Here is a 13,002-nt window from a genome sequence, read left to right as displayed (position 1 = left end):
ATTTGTATAATTATGACCTAAAAATGGGGACCCTGATCAATGACGGCGGGGTTGTGATCTACACTATGTAGAACAGTTAACATACTAACTAATAGCCACAAATGCCCCTGTATTTTCCACAGTGAAACTATATACTTAAGTACAATAGGAATTGTCGAGTGCTCTATAGTATTTGAATCCTTAAAAACTAGAGATACTCTCAAGTATTCTCTGTTATAAGAATGTTGGATATTCTCGTGTGTTCAGCCGACATCGGCGGATTATGTATGTATCACGTGTCGGATGACGTGACTTGTTTGATTTGTTTAATTTGTTTGTCCCTTTTGCCTCTTCCAATTGACCAATCAGCAGGCAGATGAGTCATTTGTCCAAATAGCCGGCCGTCCATTCGGTGGTCGTTTTTCTCCCAGGAACATTGAAGGAACTCCGAACTGCCCGTTCAAGTTCACTACTTTCTTGTCCTTTAAGGGTTCTCGGTTCTTGGTGGCACCATGACTGTATGCATTTCCCCTCATCAATTCCGGACTCACTTGCTAATCAATATACTCTCATGCAGTCCCGATTGATGCCCTCCGTCTCCGGCCAAAGGGCCATGCTGGGCCGCCTCCGCGTTCCCAGCACCCTTCGCCGCACTTTCATGACTTCGCGAGTCTTCCTGCAGACTGCTTTCAACTCCCAGCTCGACGACCCCGCCGCTGCCGCGCTATTCTCCTCCCTGCAGACCTCTAAGGCTGTGCCTCAGACCCTCACTGAGAAGATCGTCCAGCAGTACGCCGTCGGCCTCGCCAAGGACAAATTTGTCAAGGCCGGTGACTATGTGACAATCTCTCCGCACCGTGTCATGACCCACGACAACTCGTGGCCCGTCGCCTTGAAGTTCATGTCCATTGGCGCCTCGAAGATCCACGACCCAAACCAAATCGTCATGACCCTCGACCACGACGTCCAGAACAAGACCGAGAAGAACCTCCAGAAATACCAGCAAATTGAGGATTTCGCCAAGCTCCACGGAGTCGAGTTCTACCCTGCCGGTCGTGGTATTGGTCACCAGGTTATGATCGAGGAAGGTTTCGCATGGCCTGGAACTCTTTGCGTCGCGTCCGACTCTCACAGCAACATGTACGGTGGTGTCTCCTGCCTGGGTACTCCTATCGTGCGGACAGACGCCGCAAGCTGCTGGGCGAGTGGACGCACTTGGTGGCAGTTGCCTGCGGGAGCCAAGGTCAACTTGACCGGTGTTCTGCCTCCCGGCGTTACCGGCAAGGACGTGATCGTTGCTCTCTGCGGCCTGTTCGACAAGGACGATGTGCTGAACCACACCATTGAGTTCACTGGCTCCGAAGAGACCATGCGCAGTCTTTCCGTTGACGACCGATTGACTATCGCCAACATGACCACCGAATGGGGTGCTTTGTCCGGGCTTTTCCCTATGGATGATGTGCTCAAGGGTTGGATGAAGGGCAAGGCCACCCTTGGTGCCATGGGCCTGGCCGATGGAGATGGATCTTACAAGACATTGGCCTCACAACGCTTCACCCACGAGGCCATCGACAAGCTGTTCGCCAACCCTCTGGCTGCCGATAAGGGTGCCAAATACGCCAAGGAGCTCTATCTTGACCTTGCCTCGCTTTCTCCTTACGTCTCTGGCCCCAACTCCGTCAAGGTTGCCACTCCTCTGGGCGAGCTCGAGGCCGCTGATATCAAGGTGAACAAGGCTTACCTTGTCTCTTGCACAAACTCGCGTGCCTCGGATATCGCTGCCGCGGCTCGTGTCTTCAAGGAGGCTGCCGAGAAGAACGGTGGTCAGGTCCCCAAAATCGCCGACGGTGTCGAATTTTACATCGGTGCTGCTTCTATCCCTGAGCAGCTTGCTGCTGAGGGCGCTGGTGACTGGCAGATCCTGATTGACGCCGGCGCAACTGTTCTTCCCGCCGGCTGCGGTCCTTGCATCGGGCTGGGTACTGGTCTTCTTGAGCCTGGCGAAGTTGGCATCAGTGCTTCCAACCGTAACTTCAAGGGTCGCATGGGTAGCCCCGATGCCAAGGCCTATCTCGGCAGCCCCGAGGTCGTTGCTGCATCTGCTCTGAGCGGAAAGCTGTCTGGCCCTGGCTGGTACAAGACCCCCGAGAACTACGCTGGCGTGATCCGCGGCGAGGGCGACGGTATCCGCGAAGAGGACCGCATGCTCACCAACGAGGAGGCTCTGGAGAAGATCCTCGGCCAGATGGACGACCTGATTGCCGACGGCGAGAAGAAGTTTGCCCCCGAGCCTTCTTCCACCGAGGCCGAGGCCGAGACCGCCTCCGATGATGCTCTGACCGAGCTGTACCCCGGCTTCCCCGAAAGCATCTCCGGCGAGATCGTTTTTTGCGACGCCGACAACATCAACACTGACGGTATCTACCCGGGCAAGTATACCTACCAGGACAACGTCTCAGAGGAGACCATGGCAGAGGTCTGCATGTCCAACTATGACACCGACTTCGCCCACCTCGCCAAGCAGGGCGACATCCTCGTCTCCGGCTTCAACTTCGGCTGCGGTAGCTCTCGCGAGCAGGCCGCTACCGCCATTCTCGCCAAGAAAATCCCCCTTGTCGTCTCCGGCAGCTTCGGCAACATCTTCTCCCGAAACAGCATCAACAACGCCCTGATGGGTCTCGAAGTGCCCCGTCTAATCGCCCGTCTCCGCGAGCACTACGCCGCCGAAGGCAAGGCTCTCACTCGCCGCACCGGCTGGACCCTTACCTGGGACGTTCGCCGCAGCCAGATCGAGGTGCAGGAGGGTGAGGGTGGTGCCAAGTGGACTCACAAGGTCGGTGAGCTCCCCGCCAACGTGCAGGAGATCATTGCCAAGGGAGGACTGGAGAAGTGGGTTAAGAACGCCATCGAGGCCTGAGTCTGATCTTTTATCTTTTTCTTCTTTGGATAATTGATAATTGAGGCTCGTTTCGATTTATATTTGGCGTTTTTGACCCGTGATACCCGAGCTTTTTTGGTCATTCTATACTATACTTTACTTATACTATAGACGCAACTTGCAGCGTGAAAGTTTGTGGATTTTTTGATTGGGCGGATCTGTATATGTACACATAACAAAAGCATTGAATGTGTTTCTAGATATCAATTGCATTTTCCAGTTCCTATACTAGTAAGATCCATTTCATCTGGTTTCCTTCAAGTTCAAGCTGGTTCATGAACGTTTCTGGACCGATATTTCCTGCGCAGTATTTGAGATAGACACATCTGCGTTTTCATCTCCCTCCGGTGCCGTATAAACAGAAGATATGGAGTCCGAGTCCGAGTCCGAGTCGCCACCCTGCTCCTCTTCCTCGTCGTAGACTCAATCCGAGGAACAGTATCCTCATATGGAGGAATAGACCTCGGCACCCGAGCCGCCTCGGCCGATTGTTCAGCCAGAGGGGGCGTTATAAGAACACTGTTCCTTCCACGATGTGGGATAGCGTAAGATCGGACTGGAGGCGAAGGTGTTGGGCTATAGATAAATGACACAGGCGTATACGTAGCCGATACTCGTGGGGCCTCGTGGTCTCGAGATTGACTCGGGCCGGACACAGATGTAGATGTAGATGCAGATGCAGATGTAGATGAGCCCTTTGGAGCTGAAGTTGACAAACCATCAGCGCTGTGTAGGAGTGCAGCGATGCGACCACCGGCTACAGCCTGTGTTGGTTCTGGGTGTCTCATTTCCGGGGTGAGTACCCGTTGCCCGACTATAGCTGTAGTCGGTTCCACTGAGTTCATATTGCCTTGCAAATGTTCTGAAGGGGTTGAATGATTCCCTTCTGCTGGCTCTGGTCCTCGGTCCAGGCTTCCTGGAAGTTCATAGATCGCGGTGCTGCCAGCTTCACTGGCGAAGGGAGCCGGGGATGCGTACGCGGTTGACATTGAAATGCCAGCTTGCTCGCGTCGTGAAGGTGCCGGCTCTGTAATCAGAGCAGGTGGCGGTCTGGGCACCGGTCCTTGTACAGAAATTGGACCCGGTATTGGCCCTTGCGTTGAGGCTGGGGCTGGAGCTGGAGCTGGATATTTCGAGAATTGTCCGAGAAGCTGTTGTACCTCGACCTTCTTCTCCGTAGAAACCACAGGTGCAAATCCAATGGTCTGAGGTAGTTGGATGATCTCTGGTAAATTAGCATGTGGGATCTTGTTACTTGACAAGAATAATTGCAGAATACTCGTATGCCCGTAGTGGGCCGCATAACGGACCGGCGTCCAGCCTGTTTCATCCTTCTTTACGATCGATGCACCCCGAGCCAGTAACAAAGACGCAACAGCCCAGTGGCCGCCTAAAGCAGCCAGGCAAAGCAGCGAGTCTTCACGGAAACCTGTCTCAAACTTCAGACAGACCGGAGACCCTCGGTCCAGAAGCTTTTGCACCGCACCCACGTGGCCAAAGCGACTCGCTACACATGCAGGACGGTCTCCAACGCCGTTCCGAGCATCAAGTGCAGCACCCCTCTCGCAAAGAAGCTCTAGGATAGGCACCGAGCCGCGAGCAGCGGCAATATGCAAGGGCCGCTGCTGGTGCTGGCTTTCGGACGCTTCCACGTCGGCACCTGTCATAAGGAGAAGCCTCGTTATCTCAAAGCTATCAGCCATGCACGCATAATGAAGTGCAGTGAGGCCTGTATTGCATCTTTTATCAAGTTGCATTCCTTTCCGTTGTAAGCAGTCAACCACGGCAAATTGAGATTGAATAGTTGCCAGATGTAACGCGGTACGTCCCATATTGTTGACGGCATCGAGCGATCCCTTTTTTTCGCTTAGAATACGAACGATCTCTTCGTGGCCATTATATGCAGCCCAATGAAGCGCTGTCATGCCAGTCTCGTCGAGACCTCGGGAGGTGGCTTTGCGTTTTAAGAGTAACTTAACAGCTTGAGAACGGCCGGCTTCGGCTGCACATATTAATGGTGTTTTGCGATCCTGACCCGGTGCTTCAATCGCAGCTCGGTTGTCTAGGAGGATGTTTATAGCGTCAAGATGTCCCTCCTCGCAGGCATGGTGGAGTGCTGTCATCATATTTCCGTCCTTGGCTTCCAGGTCGGCACCATGGGAAATCAGCATTTGAATAATTTCACTATCCCCTCGCTTAGCAGCAGCGTGCTATAGACTTTGTAAGTGTTCTTTCTTTCGCAAAATTTACTCCTGAAGTGGCGCACTCACCAATGCAGACATCTTGTTTTCTGCTCGCGCATTGACCTGTGCATCATACGCGAGGAGGAGATACGCAGCTTCTAGCTGCCCAAAGTCCGCAGCTACACGCAAAGGTGTCTGACCATAGGAATTCGGAGTCTCGAGGAGATCTTTACCCTCTTCCAACAGAATTTCTAGCACAGCTCGATGCCCACGAGATGCGGCCAGGTGCAGCGCAGTCCGACCTCCTCTGTCAACCATGTTCAGCTTGGCATGGCTTGTTATAAGCAAGTCAACAACGTCATCATGGCCACAGTGTGCCGCAACGAGAAGAGCATTTAGACCTGAGCGGGAGTGACGGGCTTCGAGATCACATCCTTGTTCTATCAGCCGCTCCACTTCGTCTCGAGAGCCCGCCTGGGCTGCTTTGATTATCTGGGGTACTGATGCCGCATGTTTTGCTGTGAGGTCTATACTGGCGCTTAAGTCACCTTCTAGCCTCTGTCTTCTTCTAGATGAGCCAGAGCTAGTTGATGGGTTCGGCGAGACCCCCGGGGATATGGCGAGGTTAGCGCGACTGCGGGTGCTCATACCCAGGAAAGAGGAGAGTCTTTCTCTTTTTGATCCTGAGGTACGCAATTTCTGCGCTTTTGAATCTGATGCATTCCTTCGGATGGCCGGTGCTTGCTGTTGCTGGGAATTTTGAGTATGAGAAACACTCCGGCTATGGAGAGGGCTCGTTGGATGTCGTACAGGTCCAGATGGACTGCTAGGCAAGGGAAAATAACCTTCTTCCTCGAGCTTTGGTGCTGGGATATTTAGCGATGGGATTGTTAGGTTAGTGGTCTCTGTGCGGTTGCTTGCATATCCCTCATCTGTGCCAGTGAATGCGAAGGGACTCTGATCACTCTCGGCTATAGGTAGATGGGTTTGATCTAGCGAGGCTGCAGTAAGAGCCATGGGATCCAGCGTTCTACGATACGCCGGTGACTCTGCTATAGCCCTGTGAAAATCAAAGTCGGAACCACTGACAGAGTTTCGGCTACTTTGAGACATGCTGTCTGTGTCAGATGGGGCGCGGCTTCCGCGACTGGACAAAATAGTCGCTGTATCGTCCGCAACTCTATGGAAGATCTGTCTGGTCGTAGCAGTCCTAAGCAACCGCACCTGCTCGGTCGAGGTGTGGCTAATTATGGCCAATCAATGTCAAAAACGTGGTTGGTCGGGTAGGCTAAGCGAATCCATCTTACCATTGGCACACCTGGAGCAGTAATTGCAGCGCCATCACCTGCGAGTGTAGCTTTTCTTGGTGCCCGCGCATCGTCTCTTCATTCCAAACTACTCGCATGCGAGTGCGAATTCCTGAGATCCCAATCTCTCGGGATTGCTGCACCAAGGTGGACACGTCGTGAGATACGACCTCCATAATGACACGACAGCCACCCATGGCGACGGCCAAATCCCGACTGTACTCTTCCGATTGCAGTCCATCGGCGCTATTCGAGCGGGTCCATTCTTTGAGGCTAGTCAGCGCTGCACCGATACAACTCAGCTCCTGGATCAGGGATTGGATGGTCAAATCAGCGTCCTTGAACTTTCCATAGAGCTGATTGAGGCCATGAACAGTCGATGTGATGGCCTGAATGACTTGAATGCCGCCCGAAATGAGACCGAAGGCCGAGACAGGATCCATGGTTGAGGATGCAGAGCATGAAGAGCGAGCCCGAGAGGGCGAGGCTGACAGCGTCAAATCACATGGTGGGGAAGGTATCTCCACCAGCACTTAGCGCACCCGCCAGTGTGGACGTGCACTGCAGACCTTGTCGCTTCTGGCGATATAGAAATATGATCCATCAGTAGTGTCCACGACAAAATTGGGCTCGTAATCGAGGAGGTGGCTTGCAATGGTTGGATGTTGTTGATCCAAGCATGTTCTCCGTCCGTCCTGAACCATGGTTCGCTGCCCCGCAATGTCTCGGGAAGGTTTCTTGTATACACATTGCTACTACCTACACACTAGAGGAACAGGTTTATATTTAGCACCGACAATACAACCGGTGAGTTTATAGTACAGCAGTAATTTTGGCTTGATGACTTTGAAGCTTGAAAGGTTCTCTGCCAATAGCCGAGCTATAGAGAAAATTTCATAGACAAGGCGTGCTACAGGATCTCTAGGATTCAAGACACATTTTGATCTACAAAACAACCTGTCCATTCTGGTATCCTCCGAGACCAAAATTTGGGGGCAGACCTATTATTATGATCATGATTGGAAATCTGTCAGAAATCAGTCCCATCACATGTCTTGCGTCTCTGTGCGACCTTCCTCATCTATTCGTAACCCGGAGAGCCTCGGCCGGATACCTGTGTTTCCCACAGCAAAAATAGCATCATCCAGATGTCGGCGCACGCTTGGTAGTATCGGTAGTATCAAATTCCAGCCCGAACCATAGGCTCGGAACTCTACCAGGTTGATATCTGAAGTATCCAAAATTAGCCGACAACTATCCGTCCATCTACTTCTGCACGTCTCCTCTTCCCAAGTATTCCTTCATGTAGGATAAGCGTGGATTATGGGTACCGATGCCATGGTATACCTACTGGAAAGTCAATATTATAGAAGATAGACCGTGCACTGTACAGTAGAGCTAACAGCATAGCTAGCGTGCTTTTACAACTAGCGAAGCCACCAAGCGTGTGGGGTGGAAAAGAGGACAAACCAGGAGGCCACATGGACGAGCCGGGATGCGCTAGTGCTATGAATAGCACCCAACTGCTCACAAACGGCCCCCATTCTTCACCATATTGTCGGGATGGACTCCGTCGTAGAAAGTATCTCTACAAAGCCCTAAATCACGTCTTGTAAAATTTTCATCGTTTCCCATCTATCCTTGTACGCCCGTCAGCCCTTAGAGCGAAAAACGTCGGCCAAACAGGAAAATGGACGCGAGAGCGGTCCGAAAGAGGTAATCCTCAACCTTCATAACCGGGGCCCTGGCAGCACACTGCAAGGGCACAACGTGGGATTCTTATTTTTATTAATAGCATCTGCGGACCCCAATAATGAAAAAAAAAAAAACTCCGGTCACAATTACACACTTCTGCGCTACTGTAAGGATAGGAAATTGCTCTCCATTTTGCTCCTAGTTCCTAGTTTGTGGGCTGCTCAGCCTATAGTGAAGGGCGGGGGAAAGATGGGGCTATTCTTAGAATCTGACATTCTCCGAAATCAAGCGATTAAGGCCAACAAGAAATCAAGGAAAGAAAATCAACAAGAGCCGGACATGCGATAAGGTAGATTCACAACCGTTTCAAGGTGAAGAGGGAAGAAGAATGATTGCAAATCAATAGACAGCCGTTAGGCCCGGGTCCACTCGAGGAGTCACCGGCTGAGCCCCAGTAGCATGTTTCAACCTTCCAAACGCGTTTCGTCAGCTGAAAAAAAAAATTGATTGAATGCCAAATGATTACCCACTAAGCCTCGCTCGACTAAGATCTGCATCATCATCGTAGGCACGGTAGCATTAGTTTTGATGAATCATCCAGCAATACGGCGTGCCAAGGGTAGAAGATTGGCGCATCACAGCTCCGCTTCGTCTAGTCGGCCCGCAAGTCTCATGAAGAACCTTGATGCGCAGCTAGCAATGGGCGGCCCTGACTCAGATTGTACACGAGAGCAGGCCCCATTCTTCGGTTGATTTCCAGGCTGTAATCTAGAAGATTGCCTGAAATGGCAGGGCTGGAAGATTCTGGGTGCCTGGATGATTCATGGCGTCTTAAGGCAGACTGGTTCTGCTGAAGGCGTCTTGTATAAATATCAACCGTGGGAAATCTAACTTTTTCCCAATATTTTCCAAGACACAATAAACTTTCAAAAGCCAAAAGCATCATCTGAAAACATTACTTGCTCTTTCTTGATCATATTTCTATATACATTGTTGTACAACCTCGTCTTCTCTACATCATCCAGACACTATATTACAATGTTCCTCGGCGACGACCAAGACAACTCCAGCATGGGCCGTGGTGGTTACAACGGGCCTGCCAACCGTCCAGATATCACATCTTTCCAGTCATCTAATTGAGTTGCTCAAAAGCGCACAATGTGCAGCAGCAACTCTTTTGACATGATCCTGGTTCCCATAGACGAGGCTCTCCGTGGGCACGAGAACAAGCAATACCTACCAGGTATATGCCAGCATGATCCTGAGCCCCCGAACGGCGCAACCCGTTCTTCAATCTCCACTTAGCCGTGCCTTTCTGCACAAAGTGATTCCACTCATCTTAAGAAAATCTCCCAATTTTTTGTCACTTGCCAACGCAAAACCTACGATCATCAGCTTGCCGATTCGGTCAACGGAAGACAGACAGAGGACTTACTTTTCGAACACGACCCCGAGCACATCTTCGACATCCCCGCTCTCACCTTTACCGGTGATTTTAGCAAGCATATCCGCCGCAAAGCGCAGATGCTCGGCAGCAGTGACGATGTCAATTTCGGCTTCTTCGAAAATTCCATTCGAGGACGAAGATGGAGACGAATCGAGGGCTGAGGAAGCGGAGGAAGTCTGGGATAAGAAATCTTCCAGGTGGTCGAGGCATTTTTCTAGATTCGAGCTTTGTCGATGAGTGACTCCCAATGAGTCCTCCCAATAGGATATATCATATTGGCCACTATTATCTCCTTCCATGCCTAGCGGTGAAGCGATCTGCTCGAATGTCGAGATCAATCCATGTAGAAATGATTGTAGATGACCTGGGTCAGAATGGCTGAGGGGCGAAAGCCCACGCTCTGCTTCATTGCAGGAAATGGCGAAAACACGTTCCTTTGGCACGGCCGGGAAGACATTAGAAATAGTAGTCTCCAGAACTTGGGGTAAACGACCATTTCTTTCTTCCACAGGAAGCTTGTCACACTTGTTGATGGCAACAACCAAACATTTCTCAGCCCTAACGCAATCATTCACCGCATCAAGAACCTCAGGTTCAACAAAAAGACGCTGCCGCCCATTGGAACTCTCCTCGAGTGAGACAACAACCACGACCACATCAGACTGCAAAGCTCTTTCTCTCGCTCTGCGAATCCCTTCTTTCTCAACAGCACCTATAACAATTCGCCCCGTAGAATCGGTACCATTCCCCTCCGCACGAATACCCGCCATATCACCAAGTTTGCAATACCACCCACCAAGATCAACGCCAACATCAACAATATCTCTTGTCGTTCCTTCCTCGGTGCTAACAATAGCAGCCTCCTTGCCCACAACACGATTCAACAACGAGCTCTTACCTGCATTCGGAGCCCCCAAAAGCGCAACCTTAATCCCATTACGAAGCAACTCACCCTTCGACGCATTCTGAATATGAAACCCGATCTGTACCTGCAGATCACGTACCTGCGTCGCAACAGAGGAGACCAGCTCCTCGGTCGACTCATCAAAATGCTGATCCTCGGAAAAGTCAATTAAGGCCTCCAATTCGCCGCGCGCATAGAGTAGCTGCTGACGCCAATCCTCGTAGCGCGTAAGCAGGGCGTCGCTTGAGCCACGCACCGCCAGCCGACGCTGCTGTTCGGTGTCTGCGGAAAGCGTATCGCCGAGCGCCTCGATCTGCGGGAGACCGAGGCGGTCGTTCATGAATGCCCGGCGCGTGAACTCGCCCGGTTCGGCGTATCGGACCACCGTGTCTGAATGGTTTGTTCGGGCGATCGCGCCGAGAACGGCTTTGACTATGGCTGGTCCGCCGTGGATATGTAATTCCAGGACATCTTCGCCTGTGACTGTTTTTGGGGCTGGAAAATGGAGGACGAGGGCACCGGCGTCGAGCACGGTGTTTGTGGAAGGTGGATGGTCGGGATCGTAGAGGGTTCGGAGCGCGGCAAAGCGCGGTTTGGGAAGGGGTGATCGAGGACAGAGTGCTTTGTAGATCTGTATGCACGGAGTAATCAGCATAAGCTTTTGGGATTAGATTATACTCTTTGGGGGAGGACTATACCGAGGCGCATGCTGGCCCGGAGACTCGCACGACTGCAATCGCCGCTCTTCCGGGTGCTGTGGATAGCGCATAGATTGTGGAATCTGCGTCTAGCATGAAAGGTGCATATCTAGTCGACGAGAAACTTCGAATGGGGCTATGTCCGCTTCTTAAATATTGCGCTCCGCGGGTCAAATCATGATGTCGGGAGAGAAGCTTGTTGAATGTTGTAGGCTGTATTTGGGCCCGTGGAGAGCGTATGGAAGCGGCCCATCGCAGGCTCTGATATTGACAGGCTCTCATACGCAGAAACAAAGCTTTCAAGCTTAAATTGCGGTTGACTGAGCTGGCGTCGCGTGCTGCTGCAATGAATTAAAGATTGGTGGGTCTAAGATAACGGTCACGTGTAGATGTCCACCTTGGCAGCATCGACTAGATAGAATTACTTTTCTAGTCAGAATAGTTAAAACCAGACTAAATTTTAACTTTTAAGTTTATTAAAAAGAAGTTAGACCTACCAGCTCGGTTGTTAAGACTCGAAATTGGAAACTGGATACATGGTCTGGTTGCCCTCAGTGTATAGTAACTGACCAAATGGATTAAACTATCATCGCAGGGAGGCATAATAAATACCAGTACCAGTGCACAGACGGAAACGACAGAGGAACTTCTGAATTTGAATATAAGCCAAGAACCAAGACCACAGATGGCAAATCGATTTCGGAGATTCCAGATTCTTGAAGCGAAATTCCCACTTTGATACTGGTACTGGTGGCCAGTGTTGGTTACTAGTAGTAATCAATAAGGACGTTTCGTACAACAGGTCAGCTACCATTTTGACTTTACAGTTATTCAGCGCACAACTTAAATCGAAGGTAGAAGATCAAGAATGTTTGTCGTTCGGTTTAAATACATGCTCGTATGACTAGCTAATAATTCAGTGGTTGGCCTTGATGTAGTCAAGGATCTGCTGGATAGCAATGTGATCCCAGATCAGATGCAAGGGTTTAGCTGTGGAGGGGACCCCGAGAGCAATAACTTCTCATACACCATTTGTTGCGTCGTCATACAGATAGAAACGCATATACATTCCAACAGCGACTATGCCATACACTGGCGTTGGGACGACACTTCTTCAAACAGAATGACCAGGAATCCTGCGACCAGCAGGTGGACACCAACCGCCTCTGGAAACAGTTCTCTAAGGCTGTTGAGATCAGCTGGTGTGAGGAATCGCCTCGGGTTGATGTATCGGTCAAAGTGCTAGTTGTATGGAGGTGAGTGAACCATGAGATGCCTTGCCAGGTTCCGTGGGTTGCAGAAAGATATCGATCTAGTCGTTGGACCCCTTCGTTCCAGATCGAGGTTTGGCGTTTCCAGCCCAATTTTCTTGCATTGCACAATCAGACCTCGAGAGATTTGCCAGCTCCCTTTTCGCTGTCCAGGTGGATACTGGTACGTGTGCGAATCCGAAAACCCCGTCTGCCCCGTTCAATTGATACCTCAATGACGGTCTTGTGGGCGTGTGACATATCCCTGTTTGACGGGGAATATAATTCCTCCCAATATTGGAGCCCGATGCTACTACTAGGTAGTCCCAAGCTGGAGAGTTCGGTAGGGAGAATTGGTCCAGGGTAACGGTGGAGGATCGGTCTGAATGGGTTGTATGCAAGAGTCGGTGTTAAGGCTCTCTGCACGGTGATCACTCTGACAGGTACCAGATATTGTCGAAAATACATAGTGCCCAAAAGTTCTAGGCTCATGACTGGGGATATAGTATTCATGGTAATATGCATTCTGCTGTGGGGGTGGTACAGAGCACACCACATAAACGCGAAAGCGCCTAGAAGAAAGAAGAACGGAAGAGGGGAA

General features: G+C 51.1%; 4 protein-coding genes across 4 annotated transcripts; 1 reads left to right on the top strand and 3 right to left on the bottom strand.

The window, feature by feature from the left end:
- Positions 1-550: 550 nt before the first annotated feature.
- lysF (homoaconitase LysF) lies at positions 551-2,896 on the top strand (the record flags this gene model as incomplete). The annotated part of the gene is made up of 1 exon (XM_057101450.1): positions 551-2,896. One exon carries the CDS (start codon positions 551-553, stop codon positions 2,894-2,896), a length of 2,346 nt encoding a protein of 781 aa, XP_056961080.1.
- A 529-nt stretch (positions 2,897-3,425) lies between these two features.
- Positions 3,426-6,850, bottom strand: N7533_004799 (ankyrin repeat protein; the record flags this gene model as incomplete). The annotated part of the gene is made up of 4 exons (XM_057101449.1): positions 3,426-3,473; positions 3,511-5,127; positions 5,188-6,343; positions 6,408-6,850. The coding sequence occupies 4 exons, from the start codon at positions 6,848-6,850 to the stop codon at positions 3,426-3,428; spliced, it is 3,264 nt and encodes a 1,087-aa protein (XP_056961079.1).
- Positions 6,851-9,465: 2,615 nt separating this feature from the next.
- N7533_004798 (tRNA modification GTPase) lies at positions 9,466-11,492 on the bottom strand (the record flags this gene model as incomplete). Its single annotated transcript, XM_057101448.1, has 3 exons — positions 11,152-11,492; positions 9,538-11,084; positions 9,466-9,484 (listed from the first exon to the last, which is right to left on the bottom strand). The coding sequence occupies exons 1-3, from the start codon at positions 11,431-11,433 to the stop codon at positions 9,466-9,468; spliced, it is 1,848 nt and encodes a 615-aa protein (XP_056961078.1). The 5' UTR covers positions 11,434-11,492.
- A 575-nt stretch (positions 11,493-12,067) lies between these two features.
- N7533_004797 (uncharacterized protein) lies at positions 12,068-12,781 on the bottom strand (the record flags this gene model as incomplete). The annotated part of the gene is given in 3 exon segments (XM_057101447.1): positions 12,068-12,168; positions 12,181-12,263; positions 12,477-12,781. Coding segments are annotated over 3 exon segments (489 nt in total), but the record flags the coding sequence as incomplete, so codon positions are not given.
- Positions 12,782-13,002: the final 221 nt, after the last annotated feature.

Source organism: Penicillium manginii (assembly GCF_028828005.1).
Source record: "Penicillium manginii strain IBT 31320 chromosome Unknown utg000004l:1.0-7231830.0:1.0-7236170.0, whole genome shotgun sequence".
NCBI classification, from domain to species: domain Eukaryota; kingdom Fungi; phylum Ascomycota; class Eurotiomycetes; order Eurotiales; family Aspergillaceae; genus Penicillium; species Penicillium manginii.
This window is presented reverse-complemented; position numbering and strand designations above follow the sequence as displayed.